We start from the raw sequence: 16,750 nt of genomic DNA on the forward strand, positions 1-16,750 counted from the left end.
TTCCACCTTGTGATATCATGAAGCAGTAGTTTTGAACAGCTACAGCATGTTAACAGCTAAATTTTACCTTTAGTTCAGTAGAGACTAGCAATTTTTAAGGCTGAAATTATCCAAATCATTCGAATGTCTTCTGTTTGAGAGAAGAACTCAGCCTAAATATGCAGGATTTGTGTGTTAAACAAGTGTGAATTGTGTGTGAATGAAACAAAACACATGTTCGCAATAAGGAAGCAACATTTTAACATAGGTCAGAAAATAGTGTAATATGGTCTTTTTAATCATAATGAATGTCTTTGTTGGTAGGTTCAAAATAGCTTCAGTTTTACCAGAAGAGATGCTTACAAACTTTTATAAATTACAAAAATACTCAAAGTCAACAATAGAAGAATGAACAGTCCTGGACACTGCTCCCTTTTGTACCATGAGTCACCCTCAAAAACAAAATCTATATAAGACTAAGATGATACTAGAATACTGTACTGAAGATAAGATATTTTTTACACTTGAAATAACTGTATTCATAATGTGTTAAAACCAAATAGCACGCTGTTGCAGAGTAAATCATCTTGAAGTTTATGTTTTACTGAGTAACAGCTATGCAAAAGCTCAGTCAGGGACAAGTTACCACTTCTTATAACTTGGTTTCCATTTTTTTTTCTAAATTGAAGGTTTTTGTGAGGACCTTCCGCTATACAAAAGATATCATGTTTTGATTAAAGGTAGTGTCTGTCCATTAAAAAGGTTTCATAAAGCACCTTTAATTACTATGGTTACAGAAGACTGCTGTCATAGATTGAAACCCATAAATACTCCTTTTTATGAATTCTTGTATCCATGCTGTCACCAACTATTGAAATATTGCACTGAAACATTTGAATAATCATAATAAGACTGACATCTTCCCTTTTATAATTTCAATAAATGAATGAACCCCAGTTGTATGTTTTGAATCCACTGACTTGTTTGTTTGTTATGTAATAGAAGCTGGTGTCATAGAGATGTGCTGGGGGCAGGAGAGCCAGAGCGAGGCTGTCAAAAGACTGTTGAGAATGTGGCCAGTTTAGCTTTGCAGGGCAACACTGAGAGAGAGAGAAAGAGAGACAGACAGAGAGACAGAGGGAAAGAGAGAGCTTGCATTCAAACTGAGTAGGGCCTTGACTGTGGAGCTAGCAACATGGTAAGAACTCTTTTTGATTAATGTAGTATTATATGACAGGAACATTAGGATATATTGATAAAGATAACAGAAGCTTTTTGTAAAACCAAGGATCTTGAACTTGTTGAAAAATGAAACCAAAACTATTTCCAAATATTGAAATCTCAAAAGGAAAATTATTCAGTAATCAAGTAAATTAAATAAGAAGTAATAGACGTAATAATTGTTGTAGAGAAAGTAATATTACTTGTGGTAGAAATAGTAGTAGTATTATTAATACTAGTAGCAACACCGGCATTAACAGTATTGTTGTAGGAGCAGAAGAAGAATTTGCTATAGAAATAGTTGATGCTTGTTTTATTAATAACTGCAGTTAATTTAATAATACCAAATGTTGAAATATCAGAGGAAGGTCTTTGCACTAAGATAACATCAGTGGTAGTTGGAATTAGTGTTGTCACAATACTGTATTTGGATACTAAGGAATTCATTCAATACTCAGTACCTGTTACAATACCACAGTGAAGATAAGACACCTTCTTTAGAACCTTTTCTAGTAATACATAATTTTCAACACAAAATTATAGTATTTTCTTTCTGTTACCATGACATCTTATACTATTTCTGATGAAGCTCAAAAAACTGTTCACTAAAATTTTGTCTTTTTCATGTAATTTTTGCAGTGTCAGTACTTGCTAAAATGAGTATCTAGTTTCGATATTAGTTTAGATTATTTAAATTGTGATAGACGTTGTTATAATAATAATTGTTGGATAGTCACAGTAATTGTCCTGGTACTAACAAAGTAACATGTTCTACAAACATCAGGATATAACCCATGTCTAAAGACCTCACAGTTGTTCCACTAATTGCAGTAATTTATAGCATCAGACAATAAAAATGTGCTGACAGTTTCATGTGACCTCGTGTTCATGCCGTTCACATTACAGCTCTCATACCAATCTTATAACATACAATTACACCTTATCACCTCTGAGGACATGACAGTATGCTATCAAAAGGAAACAAGGAAATGAATTACTTGATAAAATAGGACATACTTATTTGCATAGTTTTGTTATGATTGAAAGCCATCTGCTTGTCTCTGTGCTTTCCCTGGAAAGTTGCACAGTATGGCATTAGCACACTCCTATCTCCATAGAGACAAGCAGTAGACACCACCAGGGTAAGTTACAATATTTTATGTTTTACTTGTTTATTTTTGAGCAATATAAACATCTTTTAAGGTGCACTGTGCAACTTTTCTATTGGAGTTCACCTTTAATTAAAAAAAATTGATGTTAGATAAATTTTTATATTAAATACCATATTGTGAAACATTCCAGGCAACGCAGTATCATCTCCATGATGGTGAACCTTCTGCCAGAAAAGGTTACATAGTGCACCTTTAAATGTCAGGTAGGGCTGTGGCAATAGCAACACTGCAATCGGAAGCGCAGCACCTTCTCTATTATGTGCGGGCCGACAAAAGATGACAAATAGGCCCGAGGTGTAATAGTGTTAGGGCTTTATTGGAAGCGGAAAGTGCAGTTGTTTGTCTACTGTATATATAAGCCATATCTTCATCTTGATTCCTGTGCCTCGGTGGTGCAGATCAGATTAGTTGGAGCTTAGAAAACACAGCAACATTTTCATCTTCAAAACAGGTTCTTTTATCTTTTCATTTGTGACATGAAAAACTGCAGGGTCAGAGGGAGTATAGTCAGCAATGTGTCACCTCTTTGGACAGCGAAATGGCCACGAGTTGGCGTTGGAAAATGCTCAACTATGAATGATGTTATTGTGTGTTTTGAATGACTGCAACATTGAGAGAAAGCTTTGTTCGTGCACTTGTAACAGAATCTAATCTTTTTCTTGGTGCATAATTGCTGATCGCAATCAAAGTGCAAATTAATCATATTTTTCGCTGATTGTAGCAGGGACGCCTAAGGATATTTGACTACATTTGATGCTTAGAGATATTTGTAATGTTTAATTTTCTTCTGTGTTTATAGATTTGACTCTTAGATGAACAGAGGTGAATTTGAAAGGTGTTTTGAAATTATGGAGAATTTGCCACTTACTTGTTCCCATGGGGATGTTATTGCTTTGACTGTAATGTCCCAGTATGGCCTTAAATGTTCTTAGTTTAATTTGGGATGTTTTTACCCTCCAATTATAGGTTAGGCAGTGCAGCTTTTAAGAAGACTTTTGGAATTTCTAACTTTGTTATAATGTGCATGTTTATTTGATTCTATTTGTTGAAGTTTGGTCAACCTCCTCTTGAACAGATGTACATGTAGTGCTTGATTCTTCTTTATCAGGAATAGAAAGCAGGAACTGCTCTTGATCATTTCTGCTTGTATTGCTTTGATTATTGAAGAATGAAACCGCTACTGCCATGTTGTTGTTTATATACTGACCTTTAAGTTTTAAATGACATGCAACTACTTAAGGGGGTTAGGGTATTAATTAAGGCTTGGTAACTACTTTAAGTAGCTGTACTGTTTTGTTATGTAGTTGAGCAAAATGTGTCACAGTACATATGAGAAATGAGACCACTGTGCATTCTTTACATCTAAATAAAATGTTTTGCCCTCTGAGAAGTGTGCTGCTGGCATGATCATGTTTGTTAGTATTACTGCAACAGCAAAATTTATTCTGGCCTCTTAAAGTTGTGAAACTAATTCATTGTAATGTATAATTGGCACACTTTAAAAGTTTTAAATGAATTAATTTTGTTATTCACATTTTAAAGAGGGTAAATATCATGTACAGTACTTCTTAATAATCTGTTACTGTCAGACAAGGCTCATGAGTAAACGATTCAAGAGACAATTCATGAGGTCAACATAATTACTGCGGGTTGGGCCTCGGTGCCCCCTGCTGTTTCAGACCCACTACTGTTCCTGCACACTCCAGGACATCAATATTAAATGAGGGCAAACTGGGGGACGCCTCTCCACACTTTACAGCGCACATTCATACCTCCATCTTGTCAATATCTCCTCCATTCTGCTCACACTTAGCTGTTTATTACAATCTTACCATCTGTTAAAGTGCTAATTAAATGTCGTTGTTTTTTTGAGGTAGTGGGCTGGTCTTTACGAGCTGCTCTACCTTGGCACTGATGAAGGAATTCTGTCAGATGAAGTCTATCTTACATAATGAGCTATGGATACCAGCTGTGAAATGGCCAAATATTTTATACAGCTAACTTTAACTCATATATCACTCTCACTTTCTCTCTCTCAGTCCACAGTCGACAATAGCCTCAGGCAAAAAGTGAAAGATGTAGGAAGCATGCATGTTATGTCACAGGTTGACATGTTTAAAATGTACAGTATGTGTAGTTATTGGTAGAGTTCAAGTAATCAGGTATCAACATTTTGACCTCCTTAAGGCTTAACGTTTTATTAAATTGAAATCAATCATTTCAGATGGTGAATGATCAACTTTGAGTGTGCGTGGATGAAATCCTCTGTTAATAATTTATGCATAGCTTGGAGCAGACTTCAATCAATTTTGTTAAGTGACACAATTTTGTTTTTGATACAAAATAAATACAATTGTATCAAAATGTGTGAATGATGAATATAAGGACAAGAATTCTGAAAAAAAATTTTGTTGCCATATCTCTCAGACCAAGCAGTAAAATAACGTAAATCTACCTTTAGCATTAGATTGAAAAATCATCCACAACAGTAATTTTAACTCTGCAATATTAATTTGCAATTAAGATTTCAGGGTTATTACCTTCTGTATAATGACCAGCTTTCCAATATACCCTAACCTTATTACAACTAGAATTATCAGAAGTAATCAAGAAAGTAATCAAGAAAAATAGCATCACACTCACATACATCTCCCAGTATCTATAGTTGACCAATGTGCCTTCTCTGAACAATTTATACTGACCATTGCAAGAACAGTGTTTTGAAAATCATCCAACCATGGTTTCTTTTTCCCTGCTTTTGAACTTAGAGGACAAAATGTTCACTTCCTAATATATTCCACCCACTAGCAGGTGCCAGATTTTTTACTTCACCTCAGCATGGTCATTAATTCACGCCTGGTTGGTGTGTGTCCTGCTATAACCTTATTTTGTTGTATATCCATAAAACTTGCCAAGAGATGTATTGGGATATTTCAGTTTGTATTTCAATTTACTTAGATTTTATTAAAGAGTGGGTATTACATTTCAATGAGGTATTAATGGCATCAAATATGATTTGTGAAGTTGTAGTGTATTGTTTTGTATCATGTTTCTGTATATTTATGAAAATGGCCGTGTGGGAGTATGGGTGATGTGGACTTGTGGGCTGAGCATTGGGCAGAGTCATACCGCCTGTATGACTCTGTCCAATGCTCTGTCCAATGAATAAGGCCCAAGTGAGATCTCTAGATTACTCAAACATGTATAGATCACATCTAAAACATCTTCATGCATGTTTTTGATGAGGAAATAACATTATGACATGGTAGAAAGCTCCAAAAAGTGAATTTTGCATAATAATCAACGTGGCAGGAGACAGCATCACATGCCAATCCTGAATTGCGTCAATCACAACATTAGAAAAAGATGAACCATTCCCATAAAAGCTAGGTGCTTAATGTTGGCTAAAAATAAAAGGAGACCTGTTGGGTTGCATGGTTTACAGTTGTTTTTATGGGGCTCAGTTCAAATCAAAATACCATCTGTTCCTGTAATTTAAGTAGCAGGAAGTTGCAGTCATGTTGAGTCCACTGCTGTTTACCTGGAGCCACTGCATAGACTAGTCACTGTGTTCCACTCCTTGAAACAGCAGTTCATTTCTCTTCAGATTTTTTATTTAAAAATATCACAAAATATGTCAAAAATCATACATAACATTTATTTAATAAATAATAAAATTTAAATAACATTTATTCTGATACAGATTCTGAAAAGATGAACTATTTTTGTATGAAAAACTGTTAAACTTGCTGTTTAGATTACAAGCATGTTCAGAAATATATGTAATTCTTGTATTAGTTTGGTCAGTTCATATGCCTATTCCAGTATTTCAGTATTTATCACAAATTTAATCCAATTACAGAAGCACTCACTAAAGAAGTTCATGTTTATAAATCTCTGTTCAAGACACTAATAAGTATCCTCAAATTGTACTAAAAATCATAATTGTTTCTTAGGCCCTCAGAACTTACTTCATTGTTTGGATGAATTGTGATTTAGTTTTTTTATTTAGCTTTATATAATGTATTTTCAGGTTCTTTGAAATATTTTTATAACAAGATAAGTAATGTGCAAATTGCCATTCACAACCTGTGGAGCATATTCAACACCCACCACTATGATGATGATCACAGTCAATACATCGTCATAGCAACTACTCATCCTAACAACCGCCTCACGCCCACGAGCATCCAACAGCAACCGTCACCAAGCAACCCCCTCCCTCTACTCTGCTCCTCTATTTAAGGAGCCGAGGAGGAGGAATGATAAATGATTCTGCAAAGTAAAAAATAAAACCTCTATGAGCTTCACGATGGCCCGTTGGTTTGGTTAACACACATGCAAGCTTAGGGTTCCTAGGAGTCTTCTTGACCCCATTTTATACTGTTTACTATCTTGTCAAAGATTATGTGATTGTATATTTTTGTTTGTAATGTACTTCTTTTTTGAGATTTACACAGTTATTGGTCTGCAAGAGTCTGAAATACTGTGTGGAAAGTAAACAAACTAGTGTTTCGAATTCTGAAAAAATATTCTGAATTTGCATAATTATTTTTAGTATGCTTCTAAGAACTTAAAATTTTGTTAAAAGTGTAAATGAAAGGTTTATGGAAAAAAACGACAACAACAACTTTGGGTATTGGATGTAAAAGTTTTTTTTGCTTTCCTGTATTCCTGTGGTGCCTCATATGAAAGTGGTCCATGTGACTCTTGTGCAGAATAATGGACCTGTCCAAAGTGGAGAAAAAAATCAGTCTCAGGATATCCTGTCAACAAACTGCATTGTACAAATACTATTCTGCAAAATGAAAAAAAAAAAATCTAGCATTACCAATAAACTTTTGTAATGTTTAGTTATCTTGAGACTCATTGAGGCATAGAATACAAGTGTGTGTAATTCAACAGGCTTTATCATTGTAAGTTGACTTCAACACAATGTTATTTCCACATGCCTGTTTATGAAGTGGTCAGCTGGGCACCATTAACAAAAGGGGCGTGGCTTAAACACGGAGGAAATGTAGGCTGGAGTTTGTGACTTTCGTTTTCTCATAACCACACAGACTTTGAAGGGGATTATTTTTGGATTCTATTTAAAACTGGAGAGGTTTGGGACTTTTATACCAAAGATTGTTATCATTTGTTATATTTTCCATTTTATCCGTTTGCATTCTAAAGTAAAAGCGTAAGTGACAGTGAATGTGACAGAATGTGATAATTGCTGTGTTTTGTGGTGCTCTCAAGGCTACAGGTGCTTTTTACACCTGCTGTTACCATAACGACCAGGTCTTTCCTGTCAGAGCTGTGTTGCTGGTTTGTTGCGAAGTGAATTTCAACCAAATAACTCTTCAAATTACTGCAGTAGCTGTGTGTGACAAACTGAAAAAAAAAAAAACAGTAAAAGTGTTTTAACAAGATGCTGTGACATGATACATGTAAGTAGGACAACCTCTGGATTAAATAGTGGTGTATCAGCTCCTTCTTATGGGGTCAGCAAAGTCAAAGATCGTGAAGTAAAGTTTGTTCCTCATAAATGATTGTACTCTAGTTTAAGACACAATTATTTCATAAAATACTGTAATCATGGGCTCCTCAAAGAAATGGCTAATTCCTCGCCACTCGAAACTGTACATGTAAGTTTTATCTTTTCTACAGTTCACAGCTGCTCTGTACACTGCTCTAACAGCCTGTTTCTCTCTACAGTGTGGAGGGAGACTCCCAGTGTCCAGACTCCAGTGCTCACAAAGACAGCTCGTTCAGCCCCTCTCCGTACCTGCGCAGCTCTGAGCGCTTCACTGACAGCTCTGCTCCGGTCTCCAGGGGGCCCACATGTGTGCCCACCGCCAATTCCGCCAGCTTGGCCTGGGCACTGCGGACTCGCCACCAACCAGCCAGTTTGGCCCTCCGCAAGCAGGAGGAGGAGGAGAACAAGAGATGCAAGGCGCTCTCAGACAGTTATGAGCTATCAACAGATCTGCAAGATAAAAAGGTACATAATGAAAACATGTATTTATCATATTTCAGTTTTCTGAACATGGGGTTCATGGTTATAGGTGGAAATGTTGGAGAGAAAGTATGGAGGATCATTTGTAAGTCGCAGAGCAGCACGTACCATTCAGACGGCCTTCAGGCAGTATCGCATGAACAAGAACTTTGAACGCCTCCGAAGCTCTGCCTCCGAGAGCCGCATGACCCGCCGCATTATCCTGTCCAACATGAGACTGCAGTATTCCTTTGACGAGCGCCAGCCACAGCAACAAGCCCAAACACAGACAAGCTTCACCCACAGTGTGGCTATCGGCCCCCCTCACTCCCCAGACGCAGACCGCCCCGGAGACTACACACACCTGGAGGACTCCTTCTCCAAGCAGGTACAGAACCTATGAAACTAGATCTGTCAGCTATACTTTCCATAGCTGTTTTCATCAACACGTTTTGATCACACACAGTAAATGCATAGATAAATAGTGTTTGTGTTTAATCACACATAGTCAGTGACTCCAACTCCTGAATATTGTGTTTTGTCCAGGTGAAGTCACTGGCTGATTCCATTGATGATGCCCTCACCTGCCGCACCAGTCGTAATGATTCGCAGGAGGGGAGCCGAGAAGGCGGTGGACTGAGTGAAGACTTTGGGGAGTGTGTGTGGAGTAGCAGCAGTAACCCTTCCTCTCAGAGGGGGCTGGGGGACAGACCCAGGGGTCCAGGGGGAGGACTGAGCATGCACGGAGACAGCACTGCCACCTCCTACAGTGATGTCACACTCTACATGGATGATGGAATGCCCTCCTCCCCTCTGTCCCTGGACCGAGCCCCCAGCAGTACAGACACAGAGTACTGGGGCCCCGGGACAGGTGTGGGGGGCAGGGAGGACAGCAGGGACACAGAAGGGGGAGGGAGCAGTAACAGCCGCCGCAGCACCCCCTGCACAGAGTGTCGGGACTATAGACTGAGAGGAGCTCATCTGCCTCTGCTCACCATCGAACCGCCCAGTGACAGCTCCGTGGACATGAGCGACCGCTCCGACCGTGGCTCTCTCAGCAGACAGCTGGTGTATGAACAGGAGTCTGGGGTCTCAGGCTCCCCTCAGGGAACCCTCAAACACTCCCCAGGCACCGGGACGCGACCCTCGTCTACAGCCGCTGCACAGGGCCAGACAAGGCCCACAGGCCGTCCTATCCCCACACACATCCCTCACCAGGTAGTGGCCCATCATCATCACCACCACCCCATCCACCACCACCAGTACCCCGACACTCCCTCCTCCTCTTCCTCTCCTCAGCAGCCCCCCACCACACCGCTGTCCTCCTCATCCTCCACAGTGCTGCCCCCTGGTGGTTTGGAACAGCCCTGTTGCTCAGATGGAGACAATGACTCCCTGAACTCCACCACAAACTCCAATGAGACAGTCAACTGCAGTTCTGGCTCATCATCCCAGGACAGCCTCCGGGAGCCCCTCCCACCTCTGGGAAAACAGACCTATCAGAGGGAAAGCCGCCATAGCTGGGACTCTCCGCCATTCAACAGTGATGTAGTGCAGAGACGGCAGTATCGCATTGGTCTTAATCTATTCAACAAGTAAGACTATGAAAATTAGCACTAAATTATGCAATCATACACAATATATTTGTAACAAACTATTTCTACAGGAAGCCAGAGAAAGGGATCCAGTACCTCATAGAAAGGGGGTTTGTATCAGACACTCCAGTTGGCATTGCTCGCTTCATCCTGGAGCGGAAAGGCCTGAGCCGACAAATGATTGGAGAGTTTCTTGGAAATCGACAAAAACAGTTCAACAAAGATGTTTTAGAGTGAGTACACACAATTTTCACATTGTGAGATACAGAGTGCAAAACTCCCATAGTTTAAACTGTGTGTATACTAGTACAAACAGAGGCAACCTTACCACAGCCTTGGCCACCTTGTCCTTTACTCCCACATACTATAAATTATTTGTAATGGCATGACTTATGGTCCATATGCTCTGAATGTTGCCAGGTCTCAGGGGGATACTGTAAGGTGAATGTGCCCTCTGTGTTACAGCTGTGTGGTGGATGAGATGGATTTCTCAGGGATGGACCTTGATGATGCTTTGAGGAAATTTCAGGCTCAGATCAAAGTTCAAGGAGAAGCCCAGAAAGTGGAGAGACTCATAGAAGCATTTAGGTGAGTCTAAGGGTATTTTTATTAGATGTTTTCATATTCTTGAATATAGTAATGTCTCTCTATTAAATGGAGAGGATGGGGTTGTGTCTGTATTCTTATAGCAATTATAATGTAGCATTTTCTTAACTAACTTTGATTTCAGGAAATGTTTATAGATTTGTCATTGTCCAATATCCTGCTACATTTATCTAACCACAAAAAACAGTAGTGTAAATAGTACTACTTGCCCATTCTCAATTCAACACTAAGCCTATTGCATTTCTGGTTTGCATTACATTACAACAACATATAGACATTAGGGATGGGCATGATTAATCGATTAATCGATAATTGATCATTAAGAATTTCATCGATTACGTTAATTTTAATCGACAAACCGAATGTAGGTTGCTGTGCGTAGCGTGACCAAACAGGGGTCCGTACATGTAGCTCTCTGCACTCAGAAGGAGCGAACAAACACAAACAGTCGGTCAGCCTGCAACGTACCGAAGCACAAATGTGTATTTAACGATGATTTGTACAAGAAATTCCACGCTTTCTGTTGCGTTCGGGACAAGTGTGAGTCCATGTGCACAGTTTACAAAGCAGCACATATGTTTCAGTGTCCAGTATGAAAAAGCTTTACCAGGTGAGAGTCGCGCAATGTCGATGACGACTCCCCACCTTCCACCCCCCGTACGGTTTCCTGGTTTTGACAAACGCAAATATGGTCACACTAACCTGTATTCCACTGAGTCATGTCTTTAATCCGACAGAAGTTGACCGCATCAGCGACACAAGAGCTGTATTTTTATCTTCGCTGAGTTTATGCAAATTAGCGATGCGGTTTTAAGTTTCGTTTCTGTGAGAGTTGCACAAAAATGAATTAAACACGTTATAATGTCAAACGGATTGATGTCTAGAGTCGTTACGGTTTATATGTCGTAAAGTTGAATTTATTTATGCAGATTAGTAGTGCAGATAGTAATAATAATGATGATAATTTTAATATAAAAACGTTAATGATTAATCGATAATCGATCGTTAATTCTTCCGACGATCGATTAAGAAAATTTCATCGAATGCCCATCTCTAATAGACATCCTTCCAAGTACTTTATTTGTAATATCATCAACAGACAAATCACTAAATGAAACATAGTCTAAAATTCTTCACCTCAGTCTAAAAACAACCTAGACTATATTTGGAATCACAAAATCACACTTTGCTGCCCTTAGTAACTATTCTGTAAAAAAAAAAAAAAACTTATAATAGAACGTTGTGGTGTCATCTGAAACTCAGCAAAGTTTTCTTCTTCAAACTTAAAATATGTTGTGCTTTTTGTCTTGCAGTCAGAGGTACTGTGTGTGCAATCCAACCCTAGTCCGGCAGTTTCAAAACCCTGACACCATCTTCATCTTGGCCTTTGCCATAATCCTCCTCAACACAGATATGTACAGTCCCAATGTAAAAGCTGAGAGAAAGATGAAACTAGATGACTTCATCAAGAATCTCAGAGGTGATTAATTAACACTGCCTATATATGTCTTAATAACTGTCCTTTTCTTTAGAAAGTTCATCTGTTTCAATGTTTTTTTCCCAAGGTGTAGACAATGGTCAGGATATCCCGAGAGACTTGCTTGTTGGAATCTACCAGCGAATACAGAAATGGGAACTCCGGACAAATGACGACCATGTGTCCCAAGTGCAAGCTGTGGAAAGAGTCATAGTGGGAAAAAAGCCAGTGCGCATTGTAGCTCCCTCAGTACTTTGCAAATGCCATTGGTAGACAGTAACAACATTTGTAAAAGTATATTTCTATCTTGATGGCAATAACTCTGGCAGTTCAGCAGTTTTAAAGCACTGTTTTCTCTATAATTCAATGTCATAATTTCAGATGGACAGGCTATATTACCCTGGGCAATTTCCTGATTATGAAAACTAATACCAACTAATGTAGAACCTTACCATTGTTTAAGGAATGGCTGCACAAATTATTAATGTTTTGGATAAATTAAGCTCTTTCAAATGACAACAATTACACCATTTGTGATTGAATAATGCCACCGCTTTGTGTCAATAGAAAACTGATCATTTCATCTTAGCTCATTTGTTATTTTTATGTGCATAGAACCAGTAACTGCAGTCATAATACCAAACAATCAGGACAAAATAGCACATTTTGACAGTCAAAGAGTGCATGCTACTTTAAAATAGGTCTAACCTTTGGCTCAGTTTAAAAACTAGAGGCCAAAATATTGTCATATGAGCCAAACCTATTGGTGGCAGCAACTGCAGTAGTAGTAGTGGGCTGCAACAGCAATGTACATGTTGCTGATTGGTCTAACAAGTGTTAACAATTAATTAAATCCATAATAAATCAGTGATTCAAGTTCTTTCCACCACTGGCAGTTAGTGTTGTGGGACAGTTATTACTGTCATGTTTAGTACCATAATTCAAAGTCTTTCCTATGCGCATAGGTACTGTCTCTTCCACATCGTCGTCTCGTGTGCTGCTGCCAACTCTATGAGGTGCCTGATCCGAACCGACCTCAGAGGACAGGGGTGCACCAGCGAGAGGTCTTTCTGTTCAATGACCTCCTAGTGGTGAGTTGTGGCATGCTATGGCTGTGTTCACGCTCACACATTGACACAGATGTTGGGTTTCCATGTTTTTTGAGGACATTCCATTGACTTACATTAATTTCCATCCTAACCTTAACCATAACTAAAACTACTAATTAACCTAAATCCCAACCTTAATCTATTTCAACCCATACCTTAACATTAAATGATCTTGTATCTGATATTAAATAATTTTTGTCTCTATAAGGGAGACAGGTCCCCATGGTGTGTGTATACAGATTTTAGTCCCCATAAGGTGATAAATTCCCACCAACTACATCCAAATTGTAACTAAACCAAGAAATAAAACTGATCTCCATTCCAATGATAAGAAAAAATCTACATATTACTTGTAACAGTAGTAATTTTCCAGCCCCCCTCTTTAACACAATGTTGCGAAGTCTGAAACCTAGCTAGCCATGTTTTTTTGTTTTTTTTTACAGGTGACCAAAATATTCCAGAAGAAGAAAACCTCAGTCACTTATAGTTTCAGACAATCTTTCCCCTTGGTTGAGATGCAAGTGCACATGTTCCAAAATTCATGTAAGCCTTGTAAAAAGTCATGTAGGATTTACATAATGCAATGTTAGACACATTTTATTTCCCTTTTTCCCTTATTTAATCAGATTACCCTCACGGTATTCGCCTGACCTCAGCTGTCCTGGGTGGAGAAAGAAAGGTTCTCATTGTCTTTATGGCTCCCAGTCAGCAAGATCGCACTCGCTTTGTGAGTGACCTCAGGGAGAGCATCGCTGAAGTGCAGGAGATGGAGAAATACCGAGTGGAATGTAAGCATGGGCAGGGTGGGCTGTCGGCTCCCTCTAGTGGTTGAAGTGCAGATGACACTTTTAATTTATTGAAGTCAGTGTTTACAGGACCTTTATTATGCAAAAATTTACTGTTGTGAGCATGTGATATATTGTTACCACATCGAAGCAGAGGTTTTCAAGTTAACAGCTATCTTTTACTTCTTGTTCAGTAGAGATTGGCAATTCCAGGGCTAAAAGTCGAGTGATGCTGTATGGGGTTTATAAACACTTCCTGTATGACAACATGACATCACAAGGTGGAACAGAGTACTGCTTGAAGAACTCTAAATATACAGGATCGATCAAATATGCAGGATTTATTTGTTAAACATGTGTGAAATAAACAAAACACAGTTCCGTGTATGTGTTGGATGAAGAAACAACATTATAACACAAATCAGAAAATAGTGTAATATCGTAAAAATTAAGATTTTTTGGAAGGTTTTTTGCCCGTATGTTTTGCTTATCACAAATATATAGTTAATCAAAACAAAAGCTGTAGTTGTCGAGGTTATATCATGTTTGCAGGGAAATTTGAGTATATAGATTGATTAGAGGAAATCAATTCATTTATTTTTTATTAGCACTTTGGTTTCACTGCGATAAATGTGTGGGGTGGGTTTGGTTTACACATATTTTAATTCATTCTTTGATACATCCTGTGTCTTTAACAGCTGAGTTGGAGAAACAGAAAGGTGTAATGCGCCCGAGCCTGCTGACTGGAGGTGTGGTGGGTGGTGTAGGCCTGAAGAGCGAAGTTGTTAATGGCTCTTTAGGACGAACCAGTTTTGATGACAACTGTTCAATGGGTGAGGGCCTCAAACGCACTGCGCTCAGCTCTTCTCTCAGGGACCTCTCCGAGACAGGTGAGACAGCTACATCCTCACACCTCATGAACTGTTTCCTCTTTACCACTGGGTTAAATGGTGATTATTAGGTATTCTGTTATCTGTAAATATATCCTATACCTTCATTAAACTTTCTCATTCTTTGCCCTATGCAATCTTTCACATTTTACTATCTTTCCTATTCCTGCTGGGGAGCAGGGAAGCGTGGCCGCAGGAACAGTGTTGGTTCTCTGGACAGTACCATGGAAGTAAGTCTTCAAGATAAGATGTCGCTCTTTTTTTCTTCTAAAGCTGCCCTTCCCTTTAAAAGACTAATCTTTCTGAGCATGCTTTGCCATGTACCTTGTCTGTTTGCCTGTACCTGATGTAATAGTTTCGGCATGTTCTTGTCCTGATTTGTACAGAGTTATAAAGTATTGCTAAGTACATGTTGCTCCTGTATGTTTCCAGGGCTCTGTCATTAGCAGCCCACAGCCGCACCAGCGTTATGCAGTGCCTGGGGTTGTCACTGGATGTTATGGATCAGAAGACTTCCGGCCTCACCGCCCCATCCTGAGCCCCGGAACGGGGGTGGGGGGTGGGCCGGGGCAGCAACATACCACTGCTGGGACAGGAGTTGGGGGAGTCTCCAGCAGTGTAGAGAGAGCAGGAGCGGGGAGCGGCCCTGGGGGGAGCAGCAGCAACAACAGCGGCTCTTTCCTGGGCTCACTATTCGGCAGCAAGCGCGCCAAACCACCTGGGCCCCTTATTCCACCGGGGCCACCGTACCCCGCACCTGTCCCCCCACCGACTACAGGGGGGCCCCCTCCTCACTCCCCATCATCTCTTTGCCAACTAGAGGGGGGGCCTACCAAGATTCAAGCCCTGCATGCACAGTACTGTCACGCGAACACCGTGCAGCCACCTCCACCCTACTATCATCACCATCGTTACCACGTCCAACCTATCACACCACCTTTACAAGGAGTTTCCCCTCTTACCTTACAGAGAGGCCCGCTACCCTGTCGGCCCCCCCTCGGCCCGCCGCCGCTTACACCACACCCGCAGCTGGCCCATCTCTCCCAGCTATCTCAGCATGGGCTTCAGGGTCGCTTCGGCAACATGGTGGTGGGGTGTCCCCCGCCCCTTTCTCCTCACTCCCAGCATTCCCAGAACCCCCTGGCCCTGTACCACGTGCAGCCCACACACTCAGTCAGAGGGGGAGGCGGCCCTGGTACCAAACCTCCACTAACCCTGTCCCATTCCCACCCGCACCCCCACGCACACTCCCAAACCCACCCCGGACACGTGCACACACCACACCCGGGTACACACTCCAGCCACCAAACACACTTCATATTCGGCACTCTGCCCCACAATCTACCCTCCGCTACCGTGAATGCGCATCACGCAGCCTCCGCCGGCCCGTATCTGCCCCAGTACCCTCCTCTTTCTTCTATCCCCCCCCCCCACCGCACTCCCCTTTACCCCCCCTTCGTCCCCCCTTACCCCTCTTACCCCTCTCTCCCCTCACCCCCCCCAGCACCCCGGGCCGCCTCAGCAGGCGCCATCTGTGACGGGGGCTGGGGCGACAGGTACCGTGGGCAGCTCCAAATCCAAACCTATCAACCGGATAAGTACCGTAGTGTGAGCCGCACTTGGTCTCGGAGTCAGCGCCTAGACGACCGGATGGAGCACAGAGCCAGAGGCCGGACCAAAGCATTGCGCACCGAGAGCAACAGCAGCAGCATGGTGGACAAGAGGAAACGCAGCCTGCTTCGCCTTTGCTACTTCCACCTGAGGTTCCCCCATATGTAGTTGGAGCTATGAACAGGAACACTTGAAATGCGCCAACACACAATCAGAAAAGTCGATAGCCATAAGATGAAAAACTATATACTTATATATATCTTCAGTTTGAATTGTTCAAAGCCTAATTAAACATGTATAAGACTATTTACATGTGCAGTATCTT

The 16,750-nt window shown here is 40.7% G+C and overlaps 1 protein-coding gene across 6 annotated transcripts in view; it reads left to right on the top strand.

Moving 5' to 3' along the window:
* The first annotated feature begins 1,108 nt into the window (after positions 1–1,108).
* iqsec2b (IQ motif and Sec7 domain ArfGEF 2b) overlaps positions 1,109–16,750 on the top strand; it is a 17,230-nt gene continuing 1,588 nt past the window's right edge. The window contains exons 1-15 of one of the 6 annotated variants that reach the window (XM_055166155.1): positions 7,416–8,002; positions 8,073–8,358; positions 8,423–8,740; positions 8,899–9,570; positions 9,652–9,947; positions 10,019–10,180; positions 10,413–10,535; positions 11,867–12,033; positions 12,119–12,258; positions 12,996–13,121; positions 13,583–13,682; positions 13,766–13,927; positions 14,623–14,814; positions 14,995–15,044; positions 15,247–16,750. The exon at positions 15,247–16,750 is cut by the window's right edge and continues 1,588 nt beyond it. In XM_055166155.1, the coding sequence (XP_055022130.1) occupies positions 7,953–8,002; positions 8,073–8,358; positions 8,423–8,740; positions 8,899–9,570; positions 9,652–9,947; positions 10,019–10,180; positions 10,413–10,535; positions 11,867–12,033; positions 12,119–12,258; positions 12,996–13,121; positions 13,583–13,682; positions 13,766–13,927; positions 14,623–14,814; positions 14,995–15,044; positions 15,247–16,593 (4,191 nt within the window). In that variant the 5' untranslated portion in view covers positions 7,416–7,952 and the 3' untranslated portion in view covers positions 16,594–16,750. Of the gene's footprint in view, positions 1,178–7,415; positions 8,003–8,072; positions 8,359–8,422; positions 8,741–8,898; positions 9,948–10,018; positions 10,181–10,412; positions 10,536–11,866; positions 12,034–12,118; positions 12,259–12,995; positions 13,122–13,582; positions 13,683–13,765; positions 13,928–14,622; positions 14,815–14,994; positions 15,045–15,246 lie in introns of those variants that run through there. The other 5 variants (XM_055166156.1, XM_055166153.1, XM_055166154.1 and 2 more) reach the window with 5 other exon arrangements.

Source organism: Boleophthalmus pectinirostris, unplaced genomic scaffold (assembly GCF_026225935.1).
Source record: "Boleophthalmus pectinirostris isolate CB_2022bp ecotype Guang Dong unplaced genomic scaffold, ASM2622593v1 HiC_scaffold_8, whole genome shotgun sequence".
Taxonomy (NCBI): Eukaryota; Metazoa; Chordata; class Actinopteri; order Gobiiformes; family Gobiidae; genus Boleophthalmus; species Boleophthalmus pectinirostris.